The sequence below is a fragment of the Aulonocara sp. 'chitande type north' Nkhata Bay genome, linkage group LG5, assembly GCF_057382095.1.
Source record: "Aulonocara sp. 'chitande type north' Nkhata Bay isolate Kocher_YH1m ecotype deep benthic linkage group LG5, A_spYH_male_GT1.1, whole genome shotgun sequence".
Lineage (NCBI taxonomy): Eukaryota > Metazoa > Chordata > Actinopteri > Cichliformes > Cichlidae > Aulonocara > Aulonocara sp. 'chitande type north' Nkhata Bay.
The window spans coordinates 27,570,020-27,597,710 of NC_141348.1; the positions used below are offsets into that span (position 1 = coordinate 27,570,020).

The following is a 27,691-nucleotide window of genomic DNA, read 5'->3' on the forward strand; positions in this document are numbered from 1 at the left end:
ACTGCAAATTTCCATTAAGCTAAATGCTCATAGCGGCCTTAGCGTTCCAGAAAGCACAGCTGCTCAAGTTGGAAAAAGGACCCCCACCCCACTCCCCTCTTAAACATCCCACAGCATAAGCTATAAACTTGGCCCCGCACTAACCAGAGGTTAATATACCGTCTATTGGGCTGCAATTGGAGAACGTGTGGGGAGCAATCCTCTATTCTCTGCTAGTGATATGCTTGAGTAACTATGGGATGGATTCAGCCACTGGGAACAAGAGAGGCCCCTTCTAAGCGGGCACACACATGCACACCGACTTCAGCTCGCCGCACCTTGCTCCAACGCCTCTTCTAAATTAAACGGCAGATTTTCTGATTCCAGGAGAGTGGTTTCAGCAAGGCAGGGCCTGGTGTGTGTGTGTGTGAGAGAAGCAAGAAGCAAGGCTGATCGAGGGAGAAAGGAGAAAAACGAAGAGGGAGGAAGAAGAAGAGGAGGGGGGAGGAGTGGGGGTTGTTTGCTGAAAACAGCAGGGGCCAGGTCTAGTGAAAAATGTCAGGTCAAATTGTTCTTGACAGTGTTAATATCTGCACCTCATAGCCATAATTACATGTAAATAAATAGTGAAATAGCTCTCAGCTGGAGACTGGAAGGGGCGAGCTGCTGCATGAGACAACCAGCTGAGGACCCAACTACCTCCCATATTCTCATCTTATTGTCTGGATGTAGAAGGGAGTGAGAGACAGAGATGCACACGCAATGAAGCTTATTTTTAGTAAGTTTTTCCTTTTCTTTGCGATCCCCCCTTGTGAAAGCTGGAAGCACGGTATAAACTCTGCAAAGGGGTCACGAGAATGAGCCCACGACGATGAAGGTTAGAGGACAGAGAGAGAGAGTGAGAGAGAGCCAATAAACCAATGAGGGACAGGGAGAAAGAAACAGAAAGAAGGACGGACAGAATGGGTGAGAGGGAAAAAAAAGTCAGCTAGTATTAATCACAGCCATGCACCTGTCAGAGTGGCATCTGGAACTAAAAGGAACCACATGCAGCTAGACAACATCCCAAACCTCTGGCTAGCGGGGCAGGTTCACAGCAAACTAGCCTTCCTTCTTCTCAAGCCATCCCATGACCCCCTGAACCCTGACCCTTCACCCCGAAGAGACAGGTCACCCAGCATATGCCTCACAGACACTTCACCTGTGAAGCAGGCTGTTACTGCAGACATTATTACATTATGACTATTATTATCATTATGATGATACAAGTAACCTTCAAATTGTCTGTGTATGAGGAAGGAAATCCCCGCCAGATGAGCATGTGACACTGCGTACACCCGTGTGCAATAGCTATTTTAGATAGGATCGATATTTGTGCCTATACTTTCATAAAGGCAGTGCCGCTCTCCACCTTATAGGCATTTCAACTGCGTGGGACACACAGCATGTGAATCAGTCTCAGTCATTTTTCCTCCTTAAATCCCCATCTTCTAGGATTTACTGAAATTCATATTGGCTGCCTCTGCAAGATAAATGTAAATCACATTCCCTTATATTTACTATTTATCAGGATGCAGCAGCTCACTTTCAGCAGGAAATATCTCTCACCCGCACACAAACACCCTTGCATTTAAATAGCATTTTTATTGTCCGCCATAGCCTTTCATCTGGGCGTAGGGAGAAGAGCTGCCTCTCCAGGGGAGAGAGTTGGAGCAAGAGCGGAAGGTGGGGAGAGAGAAAGAGAGAGGGAGAGAGCAAAGCACTATTGGCAAGGCATCGCTGGATGACAAAAAGCCAAGCGGAGAGAAGGAAGGTTGGTAGGTGAAAAATAGATTATGAATACACCAAGCTCCAACCAAAGATATTTTGGAACGTAAGAGAAAATGGCAGCACATGGCTGCTCAAGAGACTGAAAGATGGAGAGAGCAACAAATGGCTCAGATAAACAGGGGCTAGAGAGCTAAAGCACTGTCTCTGCTGCAAGGGGGAAAAAAACGAGGTTTGCATGCATGCTGCAAAGGTGGCTCCTTATACAGCATTTTTTTTTTTGTCACAAAGCATCAAGTTTAAGCTGAGCAAGAAAATTATTAGTCACGTCACACTCGTCTGCAAGCGGCGAAAACAAAAACAAGATGTATTGTCACAAAGCAGAAGGCCAGCGCACGCAGAGGTACGTCTTCGGTGTCGCAGACAGAAAATCTTTCCTCAGAGTTCAAAAGTGTTGCAAAACAACAGCAAACACTAATAATCTGTGCAGAAACAGTATAGCCAGTGGATATGATTTACAGTCCCTGGATTTTCTTGGCAACTGCCGACAGCAGGTCTCTTTTTTCTGAAAGCCTCTTACATCTTTTTTTATACTTGCCAAATTGAAACAGTATTTGTTTTAATGGGAGTTCTAATTAACCAGTATGTATTCCCCCACTTGCTCTGCGAGTGGCTGAGCTATGAATGCAGGCTATGTGCTCATCCCCTTTGATTTGTTGTCAGTGGAGCCTGCCAGCTGACACAGTGCCCGGTGAGAGGCTTAATGCCCAAGTTTTAATAATGTGGGGGACTACATGAATCTCCCCCTCTCATTGGTATTCAGGTGCAGAATGTCTTGTTAGAAGTCAGGGAGGGAGGCGGAATGAAGCCAGAGCTCCAGATTGTTCCGTACATTTTCCCCTCTCCATTTTTTTTTTTTTGGCAACGGCAGAGCTTGCTTCTTAAAAATAATTCATCCCATTTTTAAAAGAAGCGTCTGCGCTAGCTAATGGAAGAGCAGCAGCACAGTTTGGAGTCTCCCCTGGCTTATCTCTCTCAGACAGTTGTGGGGAGTCGCTGGTGAGCATGGTGTCAGCGTGCGTGGTACGGTGCAGCGCCGCGCGGGCAGGCAGGCCTGGGGACACAGATCAAAGGGAGGCAGGGGTGAGAGCCGCTCTGCCTCTGATCCCATGTACGTGTGTGTGTGCGTGTGTGGAGGCCCGGCCCACTCACACAGCCCAAAGGCCCTCAAATACACACAGACACACATCCTTGTCATTCCAAAACACACAACACTTTCATAAAACTGCAAAACAGAAAAAAAAAGTTCCTCACAAAACTTTGTGAACTTCCTTCATCAAAACAGCAATAAAATCTCTATCCACCATACCTATCCAGCTCACAGACTTCCCACTTTCCCTATCACGTCTCCTTATCATAAGGACACCCTACAACAGAACCTGCATGCATTTCCCACTTTGATTCAACAAGAGAAATGCTTCCCGTTCCCCTTTTTCCCCCTCCTCCTCTATATTTCTAGAAATTCTGCCACTGAGCTCCTTTCGCTGGGCTTCAGCAAGTGCCGTTGTTTTCTTTCCTCTCCCAGCAGGTGTCCCTGTCATGCAATAATGAGGAATTCAGCCCAAATGGTTTCACGCAAATGCAATGGCCATGAATGCTGCTTCAAAGAATCATTTGAAAAGTATCTTGCAGCATCATATTACTGGGATTTGTTGAAAATGTGCTGCGTGCTTGAGAGATGATTGCCTGTTAAAGTGCACCTCTTCAGCTGAAAGAACGCCAATTTGCTCGTTTGTTTGTTTTTTACATGTGCAAAATTCATCGTGGCGATGAAAGGTCAAGAGGTCTACTTCAAATGGAATATTAAAAATGAAAAAAAGACCAGAGAGAAAAAGCAGGCGTCAAGCTTAAATCTTCAGGTAAGGATGGCTGAAATGCCTAACCTCGATGCCTGTACCTTTTTCCAACACCTGCTGTGCTGCTAAATGAAACAAGGCCAACAACAAAACACACTTCTGGTTTCATACCTATTGCCCAGCCATGCACAGCTTCACTCCCATGACCCCTAAATATACTGCCTCCCTCAACCAGCCAAACACGCTGTATATCCCACAATGACAGCAACCAGTTTGAGTGTGGATGGCTTTTCCACTGCCTGTAATGGGAAAATGTGTGCTGTCGGGATAGGTTATGGGATTGGGATGGACGCGAGCTCCTGTCGGGACTGCTGAACGCTGCAGGATTCCATTACAGACTTGGCACCTCGCCACCGCAGCCCATTTACTGCGAATCAGAGAATTTTTGTCAATCTTTACAGCAACCGCGAGGCCATCAATGCCAGGCACTTGAAGAAATAGCTTGCACATTCCAATGCACAAGCATATCTCGAGCAAACAGATGCCGTGTGTAACTTACAATATCATATTCTCATTTCCATCTCGATAGAGAGTCTCTTTGTGTTGATTTTTTTTTTCAATTACAGGAAAGGAGGAGAAAAAACGGGAATAAAAAAAAATAACACGAAAAATAAACAGCGAGGTGTGGAACACGTGCCGATAATTTCCAAAGATGAAACCCAGCCGTCGTTTGATTGAAATTCGGTTAAATGCAAGGAGAAGACAAAGCCCTCTCCGACTCTGAGATGTTAAAGTGGTTGTTTGTTCTGTGAATTTTCTGTGTCGTGAGTTTTCTGTGACGAGCTTGCGAAGTGAGAGGGGGGACAGATAGGAGCTGCCCAGCACAGCGGGATGCTGCACCAGGGAGTGAACTCTGATTCTGCTGTCAGTGGGAGCATTCATGTCCACGCTGAGAGACTGATAGGAATGCCACACATCATTCTTCAGTGTGGTGCAAACTACTGCGCAGCCAAAACATCCACACCATATACATATGGAAACTCCCCCACACATGAAAGCTGAAAACGCACACAGTTTAACTTCAAAAATAATGAAATAAATCTAAAAAAAAGGACAATAAACAAATAAAGTTTATTTTAGGTTGTTTTATACAAAGACTTTTGTCAAACCATGTCGATAGAGTAATTGAATACTGAAAATCCAGGCTGCACAGTTGCCCAAAGGCTCCTGTCCTAATCCTCACTATGACAGGAAATGTTTAATATCCCAACACATTCTGGAATGTCTACGAAGAGAGAAAGCAGCAGTGTACCCCACGCCAGTATTAGAGAGCCATTAATGAAAAAAAAAAAAAAGACTCCATGTTCCTGGTGTTTTTCTGCAGGTTTGCAGTGAGAGCATTAGCAGTTAAAGCCTCTGTGCCACGATTAACAATCAAACACGCTGTGAGCCTCCATGTTATCCTCCGTCGCTCCAGAAGGAGAGAAAATCTCTTTTTTGTCACAAAATCCTTAATTCTTTCTTCTCTGAAGAAAGAGGGTAATACCAAGAATGTTTCCAATCTGCTTTGAGAAATATTTGAAGAAAAAAAAAGAAAAAAAAAAAAACTCCCAATAAAACACGTGTGAACGACGGGGTAATTGTGGACAAATGCAGCATTGAAATTCATTTTCAACTCTTTACACACCATTTCAATCTTATTTTCTGCCTGTTAACCACATCTTGTTGGTGAGGGTGGGCAAGACTGGCCAGTATTGATGGGTAATTGTGTATAATTCACTCCGTACACACGATTTGCATCAATACAAATCATTTTTCATTCTCTGCTACTTAAAGCTCAACCCTTACCACAGAGTCCTATTTAAACGCTCATTAATGGAGGAGTCCAAAGAGGTTAAACATCTGAAATCCAGCAATTTAGAGAGAAGAAGGCAAACAAATGTGCACATATAGCCGCGTGCTTTGAGATGGCAAAAGGAGAATGGGTGGGGATGGTCCTTTTTTATTTCAAAGGGAAACCCAAGGTGGTCCCCGTAATATTAAAAAAGGAGGTAAAGTGAGCAGCAAGGTGAACTTACAGGGAAGCATGTGCAACCCTGCTCAGAGATGCTTGTAAATCGCGTCGTAAAGACATGAACAAAATCACACATAGCACTGGAGTCCTCCAGCTGCAGACAATTACGTGAAGAAGATTATGGGTATACATTTATAAGCTTTAGCTAATTATTTCATCTGCATGTGTTCTCTCTCTGTGCTGTGCAGGATTTAGATGTCCCAGGAAAGTCGAAACCGCTGTTTGGAGCAGCTTGAGTACTTGCGGTGCTATCAAGATGAATTTTAATTTGTTGATGTTAATCCAATTGTTTTACAAATGTAGCAATTTAGAGTAGCTAAAATAAATCCAGGGCTTTGGAACATGAACATAAAAGCCCACACTGGCAGTTATTTTGCTGAACACGCTGTTTCTGAATTTTAATTTGCAGTCAAATACAATTACACATTCTGAAGTGTGAGAAGAGGAGGGGGAGGAGGGACTTTGGTACACTAAAGAGTGTGAACACCACCTATGTGGGAATATGCAGACAAGTGATGAAAGTTCAGTGGACTGACCTGCGGGGAGAGCCCGTTGCCAACGGGGTTCATGTGGTTGCTGGATGCTGAGGGGCTCATGAATGTGTCAGAGTAGCTGGAGAAGCTGTGGCGATTGGACGACAGACCGTAAGCAGAGCTGCTGTCAGCACTCAGACCTCCCTGATGCATGGAGGATGGAGGCAAGGGTTGGGGCCTGTGCAATGTACTGCTGCCCTCTGACATAAAAAACAACAACACATGAGCACAGGTGAGAACAAATCAGGGAAATTTCTTAAAATTTTCTTAAAATCTGGGCTGAGGCCCACCGGGAATCCTCACAGAGGCCTCACAGTTTGAGCTCAGTCAGTCATAAGTCACACATTAGGTGTCCTGCCAGTGTATTCTTTGGCACGTAGAAATGCAGCTTTACAAAGGAAAAGCGTAAAGGACAGAAATGACCTTTGCTCATAATACAACCCTTATTTTTGTCCCACTGTGACAAAGATGTGATTGTAAAGATAACTGCTCGCTGCATGGTTCTTATATGCTGCACATGATTCAGACATAATTTATGACACTATTACCACAAAAAATATGGATGGCATACCACAAATAAGCAGGACTAATGCAATATTTACCTAAATTTGATTACACTCCGAGAACAGAACATAGAGTATATTTTGGCTGGATGCTGTGTCAACCTCACCCTGTGATAGTGTGGTGCTGGGGTAGCTGGACTCTGGTAGCTGGTATGTGGGTAAAGTTGGCATCCCCGTGGGTGGGAATCCTCCAGGAAGAAGGTGGTTGAAGGCAGCTAGCTGATTGGCCCCGGCCTGTTTGCGCCACCGAGCCCGCCTGTTGCTGAACCAGACCTGCGGGAATAAACCAGATATTGTAAAAGGCATGAATCCAAATGGCTCACAGGATTTGATTTGATTCATTTTCAGCTGTTGTTTTCAGCGTCGTCTGTTTTTAACGAGAGTCTGTTTAGACTCTCAGTGGAGTCTGCCGGCTCCTGCCACCTGCAATTAATCTGCTGGTTGGCGTGAGTGTTGTTGCTGGTGCTGTAGGAGCTCAGTAGTGTGGTCCCTGTCTTTCTTAAGTGGTTGAGGCTGTGATCTATGTAAACAGGCTGCCCTAAGTCCACTTCAGAAGGAAGGAGTCGTTTAAAGGTCAGAGGTAGGTCACTAAGCTCCGCATCACACACCTCGAGTATGTTTGCGAAGCTGCTGCATGCTTTGAGGGAGGCCCATTTTCCCCATTTCTGGAAGCACAGTTAACTTGTTCATAGCTATTGTTCTGTTTCAGTGTGGCTGTGTGGTTGTTTTTAAAGGGGAAAAAAAACAGGTTTTAACTTCAGAGTCGAAACGCGAAGTTCTAAGGCTACAAACAGCAAAAATGCTCGCAAAATGAGCAGCGCTACTGAAGCGCAGACAGACAATGTCACTTCCCTGAATGAAAGGGGGGGAAAAATTGGACCCTCTGGAACAGCAAAGATTTATACACTTTAAAAAGGCTTCTGCTTCAACAAAACATGAATATAATCAAGCCCTTTTGAAAAGATCCTGCAACCTGTTCCATTTAACCAAGACAAGGCCCGGGTTTCACTGTGTGCTAAGGGTTGAAGGACATTGATCTATGCCTCGCACAGGCAATTCATCAGAGTTTAATACACTGTCAGCGCAGTTCATCTACTGTTGTGTTTCAAACGGCCAGGGCTATTGTGAGAGCACATGAAAGAAGGGGACAAAAGCCCCTCCATACGCCACAGAGAACAGTGGACACAAAGAGGGGGCGTCCCTTTTAAACAGGTCTTAAAGAGGGACACTTTCAAGGGGACTTACACAGCGACATACTCACTGCTTTTTGGGGGCTGCCTCTTTTTGTACACACAAACATACATATAAACTTGTAGAGGCTACAAGGGATCTCAGCCCGTCGGAGATCTTAATTTGAATGTGCTTCTTTTCAAACACATTCACTGCCTCTGGTGTTTTTCTTTTCTTTTCCTTTCTTTTATTTTGACTATTACTCAGTTTAGTAGCGAGTGCTTAGGAGAAAGAAAATAAGATGCAACAGGCGATGACTGTGTCGGTACTTGAGAAAAGGGCAAACCTCAATTATGCAGGTGGAAAACCAACAGGAAATCTTTATCTCAAGCCCGATTGCTCCTGAAGACTACGTCTGAATCCCTCAATCAGCTATTCCAAAACAAATGTGGTGTGTGTGGCTTTCGGGAAATTTCTGCTATTGGGATGTAGTGGAGCGTGGTCCAAAGTCTGAACTAAGCTCCAACTGGGCCAGACAAACAGCTGCCTAGGCTCAGGGGAGGAGGACACGGGGGGGTACACCCCTTCCTTCCACACACTCCCGTTCACCCCACCCCGCAGTGCCACTTCACCTCCGACCTCATCGACTCACCCCACTCGTCTTTTATGTTCACTTTAACTTCCTTCTCCCTTTGTCATCTGAGCTTAGGAAGGAGCTGTTCCATCATGGTAGCCACAAAAACGCTTAAAACACTGAAGTCACTTTTTGCTTTCACCATTTTCCTTTTTCACAGATACATATTCACAGCCTCCTATTGTTAACTTTGCCTATATATTTATATATTTTACTTCAAACTACTTTTTTTTTAATTAAACCTATTTTGTCCTAATTGTGAACATTTGTTGAAAACATCTGACATACAAAGTTTGTGCAAATTTAGTTTAGTGCAAATGTTCAGTTAAATAATTTAGTATATACATTTCATCTATCATGCTACTATGGAAAAGCTATTTCTGCGGCACAGGGGTCTGATCTCAATCATTTCTCATCTTGTTCCAGCTGCTGGAAAGTCTCACACAGAGAAAACTCTGGAATATCATCATGATTTATTGAAATCTGCAGTACTCTGAGAATTTCAACAGTGAAAGTTTTGCAGACTACCATACAGGCTGCAGCTCTGTCAACATGCACAAACAGTGGATGCAATGTTTAACATATTGGACGGAAGATGAGCATGCATCACAGACTGAATGGCTTTCTCCAGCAATCACTGGGCTCTTAGCACAGACTGGGATAAACATGTATTCAAGAGCCTGTACACTATCACACACATGCATACATTACTTGCACAGTCTTATACATGCACACATCCACTCTCACACTGACTAACACACAGCCTGAAGCTGAGGATTTGAGGCTGCGCTCTGGAACCTGATCACAAAGTCACCTTGGACCACAGATTCTCCTCTGCTATCCCCAATCCGGTTTAATTCTCTGCAGTACAGAGAGCTGCAGCACTTCTCCATGACTCCCTATCTACCTACAAATGTGCAGTTGAATTCCAATGGCTCACTTGTGCTTTGTTTTTCATGTACTAAACTGTTTTTTGCATCTAGTGCACTTGGATAGGCCTGCACAGCAGCTCTGGATCTTTATGGAGGAAGTTTTGGGAGGAAGGGCGAAAAGAGGAGATCTAAAACTCAACATTGGGAGTGAAGATTGTTGTCGAGTGCAACCAGAGTAGAGGCCGTAGATGCAAACCTGAAACATCTCAAACAAAAAACAAAAAACCCCTGCAAATACGACAAGGAGCAGGACAGTTTAAGTCTCGTGTCTGTGTTTAGCTGCATGCATCTCTTCGCTGCATGTAATCTTCCATTCACCCTCAGCCAGCAGAATCGACTCCCAGCGATCAAGTGGCATTTGGCGTTTTCTTATCGCCGATCGGTGATGACACACGCGCGCACACACTCACACTAACACTGTAAAGGCGTGACACTGCACTGCAGTAAAAACCTGTCAGTGTTGTTTCTCTTAAATAGGATCACTCATATTTCAGGATTCTCCATTTATACAATCCTCCATGAATTATTTTGTCAAAGACAAGTACTGAATGTGTGACGCCTTTCAGGAGCCAATTTGCACCATTCGGTAGATGAATACCAAGAGCCGAGATAATGACAAAACAAAATGTGCTGCTGACTTCATATCCACAGAAAACACAGAGGGGTGATGCAACCAGCTTCAACACACAAATCCTCTTCTGTCTCACACCACGCAATACCCCCCTCACCTCCTCCCTCACACCTCCCCTCCTCTCGCCTTCCCCTCTTCTTCTTCTTTACCCCCCACTCCCCACTTCCCTCTCTCTGATTCCCTCCCTGCCTGCCTTCCAGACTGGCACTATGCTAATTAAAGTAGCTAGGAGTGTGAATTTGTGAGGAGAGTGGGATTAGCTTGATAAGTATCAGGAGTACAGAAGCACTGTACCAAAGTCATTTAAATTCTAATAATAAGAAACTGTTAGAACATTCACACTGATGCATTGCAACAATTTCTCCCGTACAATCTACACAAATCCTATTTATTCCTTTATGAAAAATAAACCCGTACTGGCGGGAATGTAGTTGCCCGTTGGATTTTGTGGCAACAATCGATCCATCGTGCCTTTTCTGCTGAAACTCAATGACGACCTAAAAGTCAGGGAACTGTGTATCACCTTTTGACATTAAGATTATATTTTCACCAGCTATTTGGAACGTTTGAATCAGCATTAGTCTGAATTCAGCTACACTGCTCTGTGACGTACAGATGCAGAGGCCGGCCCGGCAAACAGACTCCACCGAGGCCTGTTTCCCTGTTGCTCGCTGCATGCACCAACAGGTCAGCGCGAGCCACAGATAGAGAGAGAAACTTTTTACCAAATTGATTTGCACACTTCGTAAAAGCAATGCTTATACCTTATTAGATTCCACTACCTATAATAGCTACATGCAGAATGTTTATTGGTAATGAAAGGGGACCTATGTGACAGATTCGGGAAAGCTAGCCAGCAGCCGCACGCTGAGATGATGAGCCTCAGCCGACACTCTGGAGTCAGTCTCTTTGGAAACTTCAGTCTAAATAGAGGGGAATGTAATTTGCTTCATTTGCTAGAGCTGATTTACGGAGGCCTGCGCAGCTCTCCCCATCCTGGTCCACTCCTCAACACAGGGAGCAAACACAAGCGCTGCTCTCCTGGAATGGCTTTGTTGCCTGCTCCTGTTAAAACTGAGGGGTTATCAGATGGAAAGTGGCAGAGCATACTGCATCAGTGGAGGATATAGTGAAGGTAGACTTGGCAGTGTCCCCTCCTACTGAGACAGGCTGGAACTAATTGCTGAGAGATATGGATCATATCCCACAATTTGTCAGTTGGGGTGATAAAACCACTGCAGGGCTCGGGGTGGTAAGGGAGTGCTGGTAGCTCTGCTGAAAGGGACAGCGAGGTTGATAAAGATAGATGGTGAAGGGGTCTTAAAATGGCAGGCGAGGGCAGACACAAGGGAGTTAGCTCTGTTTACGAGTTTGGGTTGTGAGTCAGCGCTAAGCCAAACACTCATCACTTCAGCGAGAATCAAGCGGTTTAATTTACAACACGGCTTTGAGCTCTGGCTGCTGAGCGCCAGCGCGGCCATGTTTGCAGAGGTGCTTGCCGCACGAGTGCTTTTACCTCTGCACCGAACCTAAAAACTGCTTTTCACATTATCGCTGTGTTTAATGACAAATGGATAACAGCGAGCCGTGACAGCTGACACACATACGAGTTAAAATATGAGTCTATGAGCCTCCTCCAACACCCCCCTTCCTACGGACAGTTTCTCAGCCCCAAACACCGGTTAAGTCTCTGAACGACATCTGGAAGATACGTCATTGCAGCTGTGCTGGAGAGGCTTTTCTCTCAGGCCAAAGGGTCTCCTCTCTTCTGCCCTGTGATGGGCCATTTGGGCACCTATATGTAAGCCCAGCTGGTGGAAATTTCCCGAACCAAGTGATACAAATAGCACTCACATGCACAAGCTGGCAAATTTACATTTAAACAACATCCTTTCATATTTAGCTTCTATTCTCTCTCACTGTTTAAATACTGAAATGTTTATGTGGCATCTCCAGTAGTCATTAAGCACAAACCCCGAGGGGAAACACAGAGATAAAACTATCAGAAAATTCTTAGAACCACAATCCTTGAAACATGCTCGTCACACTGTAGGGCAACTTTGGGCATTAATATAGTTTGGCTACCAGAGTCCCTTTCTTTGTAACCTTGTCAGAAAATTAAGTTTAAGTTGACCTTTTGAGACTTTCAAAGCCTTAAAGAATTAGATTACGAGCAAAACAGCATTAACAAATTATAGCCATGTCTCAAATTCCTCAGGTTTTCACATGACATCATTTAAGTCTATTATCTAACAGCAGAGAGGCAGCAGTCGCTTCATGTTCTTTTTCTCCTGCTCTCATGTTTACATGAGATACACATTAAGTCACGCTTGAATTTTTCTTTTAAACCCAAAGAGGGACCACGCTCCCTGATGACTTTGAAGTGCACTACAAAGATGTATATACTTATATCACCTCTGTCATAAGGTTTGCTTAGTTTGTGTGGCTATATTTGTCCGATCAAAATGCAAAATTGAATGCTATTTTTAAATCAATAAAATAACTATCTTGTCTTGACTCGCTTCTTACACTTTTAAAAGAAACCCCCCTCAAATATATTGCCTTGTAACAGCGGTGAGATACATTTCTCTTTCCCTGAGTGAGGCATTACACACTCAGACATATTGGACATCCTTGTTGGGGGGTTTCAAGATGGACAAAGACATGTGTGGAATCAGTTACCCAATTGCATGTTTGGAGTGTGATGCACAGTTAGCATGCAGTGAGGAGTTGGAGGGGTTAGGGTAGTGTGAATGACTGTGGTAAGAGGAGAGGGGTGCCCCAGACCCTTTTTCTTTTTTACTAGCAGTTGATTGATTAATGTTGTTGTCGGAGCATAGGGTCCCCAGAGAGGCTGAAGAGCCCTGTGTGATATGTGGTGGGTTTTACAAGCAGCGGCGAGCTTGAAAGTGATGGGATGAGATCCTGGCCAAAGGCCGAAATGAGAAATCCATCAGGAATGCATTCCCTTTCTCTCCTCTCCCTTTTTTTCTCTCTCCCTCAGTCTTTGGTAGAACAGCTGCTGCTATAACTCTACTGTACATATCTTTCTTCAAGCTTACATACAACTGCAGGGCACTCAGGCTGTAGGACAGGTCCCCGGATCTGAGGTGCGAAGGAGGGGAGTATCTCTGTCAAAGTACTTGAACATGAAAGATAATGGTAGACAGCAAGCTTCCTTACATGCAACAGTGAAGTATGACAAAAAGGGGCAATATAGCCCTGATGGATGTGTACACCAGTACCATGGGTAAAAGAAGGCAAATGTTAGGTTTTGGGAAAAAGATATTGCTCTTTGCAGTATCTTTAGTTGTTGCTTTAGTTAGATGTTAGCATTTATGCAACACAGAATCCCTTAAGTCTTCTGTATGAGCTAGGCCTCAGTGATTTTCAGCACTGATGGGTTTTTTGCACAAAGCATAGCTAAACCTCAATTACACATGCGCTTCTTAAAGGAGTAATGTACCTAAATTACAAATAAACTACTGAGCACTGTGCTGCTAATTTTTCATGTAAATTAACCTTTAAGATTTCATAGGTGGATGTTTGCAGCATCAAAAATCACTGGAACTCTTTCATTTTTATTTTTTTTTTTACTAAACACAGTGTAACAAGGTTTGCTGCATGTTCTCAGAGTTAACTGGAAAGCGATGTTTGCTGTGTACTGATGTCTCAGACAAAGGGGTCTCAAAATGATCCAAACTTCACAGCCGAGCACCAGCGGAAATGCGTTTTCATGCAGTCTGACTACATCACAGTGTGCATGCTTATCAGTCCGAGTACTGGCACTGCTTGTCTAACCTGTACTCTGGCCTCTGTAAGTTTCGTCCTCTGAGCCAGCTCCTCTCTGGTGTAGATGTCAGGATAATGCGTCCTTTCGAAAGCCTTCTCCAGCTCTTCCAGCTGCTCGGCGGTGAAAGTGGTGCGGCTGCGCCTCTGCTTCCTTTTAAGAGGCAAGTCGGGCTCAGAATCGACATCTGAACCATCATCTGTCCGGTTACCTGAGGGGAAAAGGAAAGGACAGAGGGCCACTAAATGAAAACAAGCTAAGAAGCCTTTTATGTGAATATACTGACTAGTGAGGGGGGAAAATAGCCGCAAATATGGGTTGAAACTTATCATAAACTCAGCATTAAATGGATTCTAAAAGAGCCTCTTTTGTAGTCTCAAGAGTGGGGGACTGGCAACACAGTGGATTCAAATGACAGCTACTTTTCTCTCAGTATACAACTGGGAGAATATTATCTTAATCTGTGGATATTTATTTAATATAGAAGAGCCCCTGATATACAATCCTGCCTCTGAGAGGGGCCCCAGAGGCTGTGAATGCAGAGAGCTGAGGGGGAGTGGGGTGTTGGTGGGTAGAGGGGTTAATCTGCACAGGCCACCTTGCTGCTCCTCACCCTGCTTTTCTCTGTCATTGGCCCAGGGCACACTGCTCATACACAGTGCAGCCAAAACGTATAAAATAGAACACAATATCACACCAAAACCATTCAGTCCCATGTGTTTCCATCTGCTGTCATTAAATGAATTAGAACACATTTTACATTACTTTTTAGGCATTCAACTAAGCTGAATTTTTGCTCGAGGAATATAGATACAGCACAAAGCCGTACAATCCAGGCCGACAGGGAAATTTTTGACAGCAAATATGCATTACCATTGCACATTACCATTATAACTGAATTTAGAAAATTGCATCATTTTCACCTCCTCTGCATGTCTATTCAAACTACATGGCCCTTTTCATTTCATGTCATAAAATTCATATTTTCATAATTTCCTCATTGAGACATTGACAAGGCTGCGTGATGTGCCAGTGTTGCTCCAGGCCTAGTTGGATTGCATCACGCACAGTCCAGAAAGTGTGGGAGAGGGAAAATAAAGAGAGATACTGAAGAAGAGGGTGCATGAAGAGATTTCCGCCTCTGACAGAGGCCCTTTGCCATTCAGCTCGAATAAAAAACTATGCTGCTCACCTGAGTGTCTCGCCTGCGACTGATTTGTTGTTTTACAGCTCCAATCTCCGCTCGTAGCTCACTCTAGTCAAATCTTTCAACATAAGTGGACAAAAGAATACTCAGACCTGGCCTCCAAATAACAACTGTGAGAACAAAAGAGCAACAGAGCTGGCGGAGTCTCAAGGCCAGCTCCAGAGTTTAATTAAACAAGGAATTATGGGATTATATGGAGACTATCATTACAGGCCACTCTATGAGTCTTCTACGAACATTTTTTGTCCCCCTGAGCTCATGCTCAATGATTCTCTGCGGATTACATGTGTCCGCAGGACATGAGGCCGCATTCATTAAATCAATTCTTCAGTCTTATCCTTTTTAATAAAGATTGATTCTTGAAGCACAAGCTCACTCCGCTGCAGAACACCCTTGAACATACAAAGTTGAATATGTACATACACCACATATCCCTTTGTTGGTTTTCATGAGGATGCGTACATCCATTTGGGCAATAACTTGCCATGACGACACTTGAGACCAGCCCAGCGGTCTGCGGATCACTTTCCAAAGTCACCTCTGTGTCCTACAGGGAGACGCCGGGGCCACAGCCGACACATTCTCAAGGGGTTCGGAAAAAGACACCAAAGTCTTCTCCTCCTCAACCGATTTTCTTGTCCTCCCCTTTGTTCGAGGTGGGTTTTTTTTTTCACTGACTTTATTTTGTCGCTAAGCTGATGTGGCAATCTTTGTCACATTTAGCACCCATTAGCAGGCAAATGACGCCTAAGCACCTCAGCAGACAATAGCTTGTACTTCTGCTCGTCATTAAGCCCCGCAGAGCCAACACATCTGCTCTCGTACATGAACCAGAAGCACGAGGTCAGCGGCCCTGCCTGTAATGAGTAAGGAAAAATGGAACACGGCACACGCTGTATGGAGCCAACTGGGAACGGGGTTGGATGTGAAACTCATCTATATGCTGACTATATTTGGGTGAGAGAGAGCCCGCCGCTGATTGCAGCGGAGTTGCAATAAAGGACAAGTCTATCCAAAGAGCGGAGGAATTAAAACGTGGTCTGAATATATGCCAGTTAAACACAAGCACGCATGCACGCACACACAAGTATATACAGAGAAAACAGCCACGTCTTCAGCTGTCTTCGATACAAAACACTTTAAAATCAAAATTTCATGTCTCCTTTTTCTCCTCACTTATTTGCCAAGGTGAACAGACAAAGACAAAATACGACTGAACAAAATCCCTGCAGGGCTGTCAAGGTCAATTCCTTAATGGTCTGTTCGGCACAAAAAAGGTACATTCTGATTAGACCTTTATATAATACGACTGCTGTAATTTCCATTCAAATGTTCGTGGGATATTGATAAACCACTCATGCCTTGTCTCATTGCTTATTGTGCAATTAGAATCTAATTATGTGGCATCCAGTGGGCACGATTAGTGTCGTGTACTCTCCTCCAGGGGCCCTCTGAGATTTTCCCTCAACATTGATTTAAAATTGTGCCCCATAATAAACAGGAATTAATCAGGTTTGCACTCTGCTTTGTCAAAGTAAATACCTGATAAAGATTCAAATTAGCACTGGTTAAACGAGATGGTTATTGCACAGACGGGTTTAAGGACCGACTTGAAGATAATACAACACTGATCTACAATATTACAAGTTACAGTCCCAAAATATGACTGATCTGATAAGTTTAAGAAGGCAAAAAGTCAGTGATACAAGTAAACACATCCTTACTACTGTGCAGATCAGCTGCATACATTTTATATACACCTATTTCTATTATTCTGTTTTGCAGTTAGTATTTTACCAACTGGGAAAATTAATCAGATTTTATTTATGATATTTTTAAGATTTATTTAAGATGTATTTATTTTGAAAAGCCATCAAAAAACACATATTTGTATTTTTTTTCTTGAGATGTTTCACATCCATGTCTATATCATTCAATAGGAGGTCTATTTAGAACAAACATATTTATTATATTTAGTATTTAGCAATTTTTCGTTAAGGTTTTAATGTGGGTTTGTTGCTTTGTAGAGTTTTGCTTTTATTATACGAACTATTGTTGGTATAGTGAAATAAGTGATGGGTGGTGATGGGTGGGGGTGGGGTCTATAGTACACGTGAAGCTTACAGATGTGAAGAACCACATCCTTTCACCTCAGCGTGACTTTGCGTCAGCGATGCTTTAATTCTGAGCAGACCTTTTAGATAGCACATTCCTCTTGGTCTTGAAGGACTCGAGCTGCTAGTTAATAGTTTTAAGGTTACTGTGAGGTTTAAAGCCTGCTCTCTTGCTTGATGCTCCTCTGCTGACCTTGCAGACAGAACACAGGCAGATGGGATCCTCATCACCCCGTTTCCTCAAAACTCGTCCTAATGTCGACCCCCTCCCCACCTACTCCTCCAGGGCTCCTCGCATTCTCCCTCCAAACCCTCGGACTCCTCCGGTCCTCCACCTTTACCCCCGAGACACTGAAGTAATCCTGATTAAACGGACAGCTGTCCAATCAATCCGCACAATTAACCACATGATCTGCGGGGTTACAGGTTTACGATACGTCATCCTACCAATAAACTTCACGCCCGCCCGGCATTTAAAAATCCTGGCCAAATTTGTGCATCTGATACGTTTAGTTGGTGCTAAAAAGCACAAGAAAAAGATAGCTCGGGACTGATAAATAAAACTATTTTAGAGCTTTTATGTAGAAGTAAAATATATAAATAAAATAATACTTTGGGGAAGGAATTACAATGCAAAAACAAAAGACCATTTTACCAGAAGATTAAAACTTTACTTTCAAAATCATAAAAAAAGGAAAAAAAATCATGGTTTTGCAGCAGTGCAGGTGCTTTATCCCCTATCTCACCTGTCAGCAGTATTAGCATCAAGTAAAGTGGCACTCATCCTAGTCAGGCTGTCTCTGATATCATAACCCATGGCCTCAATATCAGCCATACCTTTGCAAACTATCCAAGACAGAGGGACAAAAACAGACAGGGCTTTGGCAGTGCAGCATTAGCTCATAATGGCTCATTTTGAAAAGCATATTAGTTCCAGCATAATTACAATCAGGCCTCACGCTCTCTGTTTTGCAGGCATTCACAGGACCAGCCTGTGAGCACCGAGTCACACCAGTTGACTGTGACTGACAGCAGATTTAGTTAAAAATGGTGTTTTTTCCTCCCTCTTTTTTCCCACAGGACAAAAATAACACCACATCTTTTCTCCCTATTTATGTTGACTTGTTTATTTTGTGCCTACCTTTTGTCGTACTTGATACCGCAATTATACTTTTTGTCAGTCAGAGGGGGTGAATATCAAAAGGCCTAATTATGCAAACAGGCCTGTGATAAGAGGCATCTGCCTGAGATGGGATCTGCTATCTCTGACATGCATCTGTCTCTGTGCTGTCTTTGCTGCTCCAGGCCTGCATATAAACAGCCCTGCCTGTCCTCAGGACTGCATGCGATTCAACCACCAACACTGGAGTGGAGGGATGTTTCGGGGGCGGGGGGTGGATCGTGCAGCAACATCAAATAACTAACAACTTCCCAATTTGCATTTTTTGGAGAATGGTGCGGCATCTCTGCTTAATGCACTTGCCTGTTCATCCTAAAGGGGTTGCCAAGTTAAAGGAGGCATATGATTCAAGGCATTTACTGCAGGATGTATCTGAGATAGGAACCTCGTGTGAATACAAGATAGACGACAGCGATAACCAGAATGGTTTATAGACAGACGCTCTATGAATAATCTTTTATTCCCCCTGTAGTTATCTCCCCGCATGTGAAAAACAAATTCAAAACTCTGAAAGCAACGCATAACCTCGGAACAGCTCGAGTTTACTCGTTTGTATGGTAATAAAATAGTCAGATCAACACACCAAATAATTTATCAAAAGGCTGCATGTGTGGCAAAACCAGGTTAACTGCTCACTTGGTCGTCTGGTAATAGGCCAGAAAGCGTTATCACTTTTCTCCTTGTTGACAAGGACCTTCTCTGGGCAGTATTTTGACATTTAGGTAAAATTGAATCTGGATAAGATGTGTAAGTATACATAAGGACATGAAAATCCACCAGATATCTAAAATAAAATCATTCTTAGATCACCTTTATGGACAGATATCAGCGGTTTCTGTTTTGTCTCATGCATATCATACTGATTACTAGTTTGTAGCAAGTGGCTGAGGCCCATTGGCACTTGCCCCAAAATCTATTTCAAGTGGTAAGATAGCAAAGTGAGACCGGAAACAGAGCTCTAAGGTCTATAACGTTCCATAAAGTTATCTATTACTTTATAAAAACTTCAAGTGAACCCGAAGACTGTCCCGTTGTTGCTGCCAAGCGCAAAATCTCCTCCTGTCACTGTCAGGAGATTTAGGCTCTCTTACGTTGGCATTCCTCAGGAAAATTCCCAAACTTTTTCCTCTTGTCTCTCTGACAGAATCGCGCTCTTTAGGAGGCGCTTGAAAAAAAGAAGAGGAGAAAAAGGCAAAGGAGGAAGAAAGATGGAGGCTCTATAATCTTTGGCTCCCACAACAAACAATTAGCCCCCTTCTCTCTTTTAGAGGTGGGCAGGGGGGGGGAGGGGGGGGGGGAGGGGGGGAGGGGGCAAAAGAGAAAGCAGAGGAGACAGAGAGGGAGAAGCAGCGAGAGCGCTGCTCTTTTATGGCTCTTGTCATATGGATGAAGGCGCAGCGCGTCCATGAGAGCGCATGCTCACCTTCAACAACAGGGCGTCCACTGGGCCTCACGGCCTTTTCAGCCCGGAGAGACGAGCTCCTCAGGGGGCCATTAGAGCATGAATAGGGGCCTGACAGCCTTGTGCAGCTCTGCAGGGCATCCATAAACGCTGACATATTGACTCCCCATGCCTCTGCGCTGCCTGAGTGTGAAAGCGTGAAGGGCTTGAAGGGTGGGATTCTTTTTCTTTAATATACTGCTGACTAAAACTTGGATATTAGCTACAATATAAATGTTTGCTTATGACTTTAAGACATTCTGTTTCCACAACAGGAAAGTCTTATAACAGATAATTTCTTCTTTAGTAACCCTTTTAATGGGTAATTATTTGGGGAAAATGTGCTTTAAACACTGTGAGTAGTAAGTTTTCCTTATTCACACATCCAAATGCATTTGCTTATTTTCAAAATTTTCATTATTTTTTCTCCTGTGTCACTTTTAAGGAACAAAGTCAGATTACAGAGCCACGTGGACCCTTAAAGACTTTAAGCAGACAAAATGTGAACCCGGGCTCCTGCCACCTCTCCCTAGCCCACTAAAACTGAGCTTTGCACCAGATTTTATTTTCTGTCGAGCAGAATGTCACCGCCTGATCTCAAGTCTTTACTAATTGAGGTCACAGCAAAAGTAATGAAATTAAACGAGAGCACAAGAACATAAAAAAAGAGGAGCCCATGGGGGTCTCAGCCAAATGGCACTAGAGCCAGAGCCCCGTTCCCCCAGCAAAAAGCTCGAAAGAAAAAAAAAAAAACTTCGCACGAAATCAAACAGTTACGTCTCAGGGCTATGAGCCAAGGTCTCCTGGAGGAACAAATCATTTTCTCAACAAAGCCAAAGAGAGATTACTGGGCACAGTATAGGAATGCACAGCGGACATTTTTATGCGCCCAAGGGAAGTTTCCTAATTTTCTGGACAAGGATGGGGAGCAAATATTGCGGAAAAGTTTGTGTGGCACAGAGGACATCAGGAAGGAAAGAAGAGTTGGTGAAAGAGAGGAAGATGGAAACTTTAACAAAAGCTCAAAGAATATTTCAAAAAGAAAATAAAAGTTGTTAAATTGCCACAGGAACATCTACATTTCTTTATAATGCCTGTCTGGCTGCTGATGTAGAATTGAAATATTATTTTAGAGTGAAAACTAATAAAAAGCTGTTTGATCCAAAAACCTTGGAGAATATATTATTAAAAAGGCAGTCGTGCTGTTCTCCACTAACAATTAGCAGGCTGCAAATAAACAAACCGTTACCAAAGAGCTCCTTTATATACAAGAACTTAATGAATATTTCCTGTAGAGAGCTTATTCTCTGGCCACAGTAAAGCATTACAGTGCTTGGCATTAATTTCCGAGAGCCCGCCATATTGAGGGGTTGTAATGTGCACAGTAGAAAAGCTTTTTATACTGAGACTACATATTCCCCAAGGAGAGAATGACTGACGATGCAGAAATAAGCCCATTAGTTGAAAATAGGGGACAACATTTGAAGTTGTTATTTTGACGGCTAGGACAGGAGCTCCACCCCACTGTTTGGACAACTGCTTTCACAGTTTAACTTAGTAGGGAAAAAAAAACACATTTCTGATTTGCAACACTTAGGGAACATGCTTATTGTCTTTGTGGTTATGAAAAAAACATGCACAATTAAAACAAATGAATATTTCAGTGGCGAAGCACATCAAGAGCATAAAATGTGAAATGTTCTGGCCCTAAGTAGCATAGGCTAATGGCGATTTTTAAACTAGCAGACCATGGTCAATGCTTCTCATTCATCACTGAGGGAGAGCGCGGGTGCACTGTGCTAAACATAATTACTGTTGCACATTATGTGGGCTATTCCTGCATTGTAATAAAATTAGCCAGAAATGCTTTTTGTCTTTTCTAATGCAGCTCCATGGTAACCAGTGGATGGCCATAATGCGAAACACTGTCCCCGATCCGTGCCAGCTGTCAGAGTTTGACAACCTTAGCTGGCAAGGTGAATTGGAGGAAACTAGATTTCTTTCAGTAAATTATGTGGCTCCGACCTGCTCATCCAGTGCACAATTTTACATGGACATAATAAAGTCCGAGATGTCCTGATGTACTGAACACTCATGTTTGCGATCCTTCATTGTTTAGCACAATGACAATGGCTTAATCACCCAGACAAAGATCTATTTCTGCCAAAGGTCCTGCTTATTATTGCACCGTTCATCTTAAAATTTCTACTTCAGACAGGCAGAAAATTCAAGCGGACAACAGAGTTTTTTGTTCTGGGTTCCTCACAGAAAAGTGGCCTAACATAAAATTCAAATGCTGCGACAACATGATTTTTTTTAAGCTTTTTAAATTATATTCAATCCTTATAATAAATATTTCTAAAACACAATGGGCAAAATAAAGGTAAAGCTATAAAAATGTCACTATAATTGTAGTGTGTGTCTAACACGTGTAAAAACGCCGCAGAAAACGGCTTTCTCAGGCTTGAAAAGCTAACACAAAGGAAACGGCAACAGTTTCGTTTTTAAAATGGCTCAAACTCTAAGCGAAGCATTTCATCTGCTGACTGATATTTCCTGCGTAAGTATAATGCACAATTACCGGTGAAACTTCCACGATTTCAAAGGCCTTTGTCATTTAGCGACATTATCTGTGAGCCAGTTACAATATTTATGTTGTCTGGTAGATAACTTATTAAGCAAACTGACTACAATTTATGAAATTACATGGTTAATTATGTAGTGCCTAGAGCTGGAATGACAATAAACTATCTGTCTCCTTTGGCAGTCACCCTGCCAAGACAAAACAAAAACACATTTTTTTTACCTGCAGGAGAAATTTACAATAACATCAGTGTTTGTTTGTGACGTTTGGAGCTTTTTTTTGTCCTGTAAGTGGCGTGATGTCCAGATGCCATTAACGCTCACGGTGACTTTACTGTTCACTACCCTTGTTTATGGTACTGAAATGAAACCAGCTACTCCAGCGATGTGTAGAAAAAACAACTGCACCAACCAGTGTTTTTATTCTTTTTCTTTCTTTTTCTTCTTCTTCTGGAGGCCAGGTGGAAAGACACCAACAGCACATCTCAAAGCAATTAAATGAGATTTCTCTCCCATAACAAATACAATAGGTTTTCCCATTAAAACCTTTGAAACGAATCTCCCCTGCTGAGAACACTTGTCTCTCCTTGTGGCATGGCTACGAATCAGCACTGAAAGATAAATAAATAGCCTTTATAAAAAAAACATTGGCCTTCTTGTCAGGACACATACCCACTCAACACTAGCAGCAGTCCACATGTCAACTCATTCCCTTCCCATTTCCTCTGCTCTCCTCGCAAAGACACTCCTGTCTAATGAAGTAGAGGGACTGCAATCCCACAGGGCTAAACACAGCTCTGTCATCCCTGAGTGTTGTTTCCCCTCTGGACAGCCCAGTCATTGTCCACTATGGAAGGTAATACTCACCATTCAGGATTCATTACAACACCAAATCTCTGAATGAGCTGCCCACTGCAAACACACAACTGCCCGCGAGAAGAAATAGGCCTCCTAGGGACCCCCTGCCAAACTTAATTGGATTGCCAATATGGCCCACAGACGTTTGAGAAGTCGAGAAAAACAATGGAGCAGAAAATAAATACTCCAAAGCCACAAAGATGACTCCACTTGGTAAACTAACACAGTATTGATCTTCTTCTTCTTCTTTTTTTTGTTTGTTTAGAAAAGCCTCATCCCTGCTAATAGCTGTCTGAGAGTGTAATCTCCCCCTTGTCCTCCCCCTCCTCTCCTCCCCTCCACATTCCCTATTATGTGGCTCCTTTCAGAGAGCCCCAAATAGTTTAGGTTCAGTGTTGCACTGGGGTATGGGGCATGGGACTGGGGACCAATTGTTTGCTAATGTTGACACCTGCCAGAGCAGGCTTGGTCTATTTGGGGCCCGCCAAGCTGTAAACTGGATGCTCCCCCTCTTTAGCGAGATTAAGTGTGGGTTGCTGGGGTCACAAATCACTGGACTCCCTCTGATGTTGTGAGGCACAGAGCCAGAGACTAAGAGGGCTAAAAGAGAAAGCTGAGGAGGGAGGGACAGAGGAGGGAAGAAGGATAAAGAGTGACAGTCTATTGTTTACTGAAAAGGAAGGGAATAATGTATCTTCTTGAGTGTGCGTAACCACTGTGCCCCATTCAAAAAAAAAATATATCAACGGTGAATCCACGTCAGCCTGCTAAGGCACTGAACAGATTTCTGCCTTGTGTTTTTGTGCCCCTTTTTTTGCGGTGCATTGTTGGTCAGAAGCTTTTTGTCTGAAATTGTCTCAGTTTATGCATTTTCTGCCCAAAAAATACAGCATTAGTACTAAAAGAAAAAACGTACTGTTTGAACATAAATACAGATGATATGCTTTGTAATATACTTTTGTTTCTATTGCAATTGGATTCAGGGAATCTAAGAATATGTTAATAGGTATTTCCATATATATATATATATATATATATATATATATATATATATATATATATATATATATATATATATATATATATATATATATGTGTGTGTGTGTGTGTGTGTGTGTTCTTAAAAAAACAACAACCCCCACACACATATTATACAAAGACACAGAGAAAACCATTGGCTATGACAGACAGTGCCCAGCTCCTCCTCCTCCTCCCTTCCTTTGCAGATGTACATTAATGCAAAAAAAAAGGCAGAGATCTGAGCTGCAGCAGAAGCACCCTGTCTCCCTTTAAAACTGCTGCTGTCCAGCCTGATCGTGTCAGTTTGAAGGCCCCTATTCAAAAGTATTCATGCATCTGCCTTTGAGGCACAATAGCAGCTAGTTTATAAACTGTCTGCCCAGGCACCCAAAGGCTTTAGTTCTTATTGTTTTCACCCCCTTAATAAACTTTTTGGAGGAGTTCATCAACTTGGCTGAATAGCCTATGCAGCAAGTCTCAAGACAGAAAATAACAGACGGGCCTTTTCTCCTCCCTCTTCTTTCTCTCTTCCTTTTCTAGTGGCTGTTCATTTAACAATGGTGAGAGTAGGCTGTCAGACATCACAGAGCTTTTAACCAATACAAGAAAAAAAAGATTTTTTTTAAAAAAAGAAAGAAAATGCAGTCTCTTAGAATGGAGATGGAAGACAATTGCATTTTTCCATTCCAGTCAGCTCCAACAACACAATAAGATAAAATGTTATATGTAAAGAGTATATGTGTGTGCGCTCTTGAAAGAGCAAAAATTGTGCTACTTTTTTTTTTTTAAAGAAATGAGAAACTCCGCTTTAAGCTTTAAATGCACGTCCGTGTTTCTACAAACAGCGCATATAACTCCATCAAAAAAATATTAATTAACTTTCAGTATCTCTAAATTTGCCTGACACCTGTTAGACAGCCAGCACAGAAATTATGGGATGCAATAAAATGTAATTTTGGGTGTAAGCCATTAATCCACTGTTATACCTTTAAACTCTGTCGAAAAAAAATTAGCCAAACTTAAAAGTCTTTAATAGATGTCTGCTCTAATTAATTTCATACCTAATTAAAACAAGGCTAGAGTCCATGCACGCTGGCCTGTTTAGCCCGCTGGATGGCCATAATTGAAGTAATAGCGGAAAAAAGGGGGTGCTGCTTAGAAATAAAAGCCCGCAGCGGTCCAATTCAGCAACATCCCCATCCAACCACGCTGCCCACCCCTCCTCCCCCTCCCACCATCTGACCCAAAAAGGCCTTATTGGCTGCCCCGGACCAACCACCTACTGTTTCCCACCGATGCTCTCGGTGCGTTTTAACACCCTAATTAGATGTGACAAGTTCAACGAGCTGGTTTCAGAGGAGGAAAAGCTGGTCAGGTTATGATTTCCGAGTCAGACTCACAGGGGACTCTGCGGACAGCTGATTCCTGTCAGCCTCATTCATCTTCTTCCAGCCAATTAAACATTAATGCTAACAAAGCGCTGGCAATTTGGAGAATACGTCAAGCCCCTAAAGTGGAAATGTAAATGTTTTTGAGGCGATGTCAGGCGGGCTGCTGCTGACAGCAACGATACTTTCAATGTAGTAGTAATAATAATAATAATAATAATAATAACAATAATAATAAGTCGGTGAAATTTGTCACATTCTAAACGGGTAATTTTTAAAAAGTGCGCTTTTTGCAGTTGCTTCCGTGAAAATACCACAATGTAACCCTAAAGCGCCTCAAATGTCATGAAATCCATCACTCCTGCATTATTATTATATAAAGTTCGGGCAAATTGACATTTTAAAACGACGACAGTTGTTTAAAACCGGCTCTAAACCTGCATCCGTTCGAGCTAAGAAAAATTATTAAACCACAATCAAAAAAGGAAGTCAAGTGCATCAAAAAGAAACCCCGGAGCTGTACGAAAGAATGGAAATTCTTCCTCGGAGTTTTTAAACACCTCCACCTGTTGACGTGACCGTGTGATGCACGTGGTAGAGAGACAGAGAGAAGGGGGGGGGGGGAAGGAAATGAGGACAAGAGAGAGGAAGAGAAAGAAGGCAAACTTGAGCAAAAAGAGATGATGAAAAATTGAGACTCTATTTATTTTGGACCAGAGCCCCGCGGGCACTGCGCAGGTTCTCGGAGCCCCATAGTGAAAATTGGCGGAATAAAACACAGACAGAAATGAGAGACGCGCTGAAGCACCCTACTGTTGTGACAGGATACCTGGAGGGCAACGCTTCCTCTTTAATTTGTCTCGTATGGCTCGAGACCCCCAACCAGACATTCAATCCTCAGAGTCAGCGTAAGCCTACTGAATTTAATTCTCGATGGTGAAATTATATGCTATAATTAAATATCATATCATTTTAAAAAATGCTCTGTGGCATAGAGGCATCTTATCGAATTGGTCTTCCTCGGCTTCCTCGTTGTTATCACATTAATAGTAACAACATCTAAAATGGGCCTATCAGCATTTGCGGGGGAAATTGCGGGCTAAACAAAGGGCACCTATGGGCTTACAGCTTATATTCTGATATTTTCGAGCAGGAAATGTTAACCTTGAAATGCTGCTATCTGCGCCTAACAATGTGTGATCATAACCCCATAAATGAGGGGAGAAATTGAATCCTTTTAAGTTATTAAGCAGGAAAGGATTATAAACTCGTCTTTATAAATGAGCTAGAAATCCCCATGTCTTCCTCTGTACACTTTTAAATTTCCCACAAGAAGCTGGAGAGGAAAGATTGCCCCTTTTCAAGAGCCCCACAAGAGATGGAAAAACCATTTTTGTACCCAGATAGGAAGTCGTCCCACATGGTAAGCGCCACTTTAATTAATAGACAGCCTTGAGAGGTATCACTGTCAGCTTGGATAATGGTGACAGAGCTAGTGTTTGTGCTTCCATGAATATTTCTCATGTGATCAAAGTCAAATGTCAGCAGAGAATGAATTTAAGCCTACTCGATTTTTTTTTCTTATTTGCAGCCTAATGCTTTGGACACTTAAAGCTCCTGACACCGAAATGTCTCGCCGGTTTGGTAGGCCTACAAGCTTAAACTGAACTCCCCTAAAAAAAAATGATGCAGCGCTCAAATATCCGCTCATACGCAGCGCAGTTTGCTGTTATTATGTTGCACGGTTTGCTCACGTTACCTCGCTGGAACCAATAGACCAATTTGTAACAGTGTTTGTAGCGCTTGTCATCAAGTCTCGCGATATGTCATTAAATAACAAATTACACCATAATCTTTGAAGGAAAAAAGGCTGATTTTTTTTAAAGAAGGGAGGGGTGGGGAGTGCATTGAAATAGTGACGGAAATGCGGAAATGTTTCTCTTTTTTTGTACGCTGTTAATTTTAATTTCT

The 27,691-nt window shown here is 42.9% G+C and overlaps 1 protein-coding gene across 5 annotated transcripts in view; it reads right to left on the reverse strand.

The window, feature by feature from the left end:
• Nucleotides 1-27,691, reverse strand: part of pax7a (paired box 7a) — a 43,803-nt gene that overhangs the window by 8,785 nt on the left and 7,327 nt on the right. For 4 of the 5 annotated variants that reach the window (XM_086292666.1, XM_086292664.1, XM_086292665.1 and 1 more), the window contains exons 5-7: nt 13,941-14,140; nt 6,880-7,045; nt 6,213-6,409 (exon numbers count right to left, since the gene is read on the reverse strand). In XM_086292666.1, the coding sequence (XP_086148792.1) occupies nt 6,213-6,409; nt 6,880-7,045; nt 13,941-14,140 (563 nt within the window). Of the gene's footprint in view, nt 1-410; nt 2,861-6,212; nt 6,410-6,879; nt 7,046-13,940; nt 14,141-27,691 lie in introns of those variants that run through there. The other variant, XM_086292667.1, reaches the window with a different exon arrangement.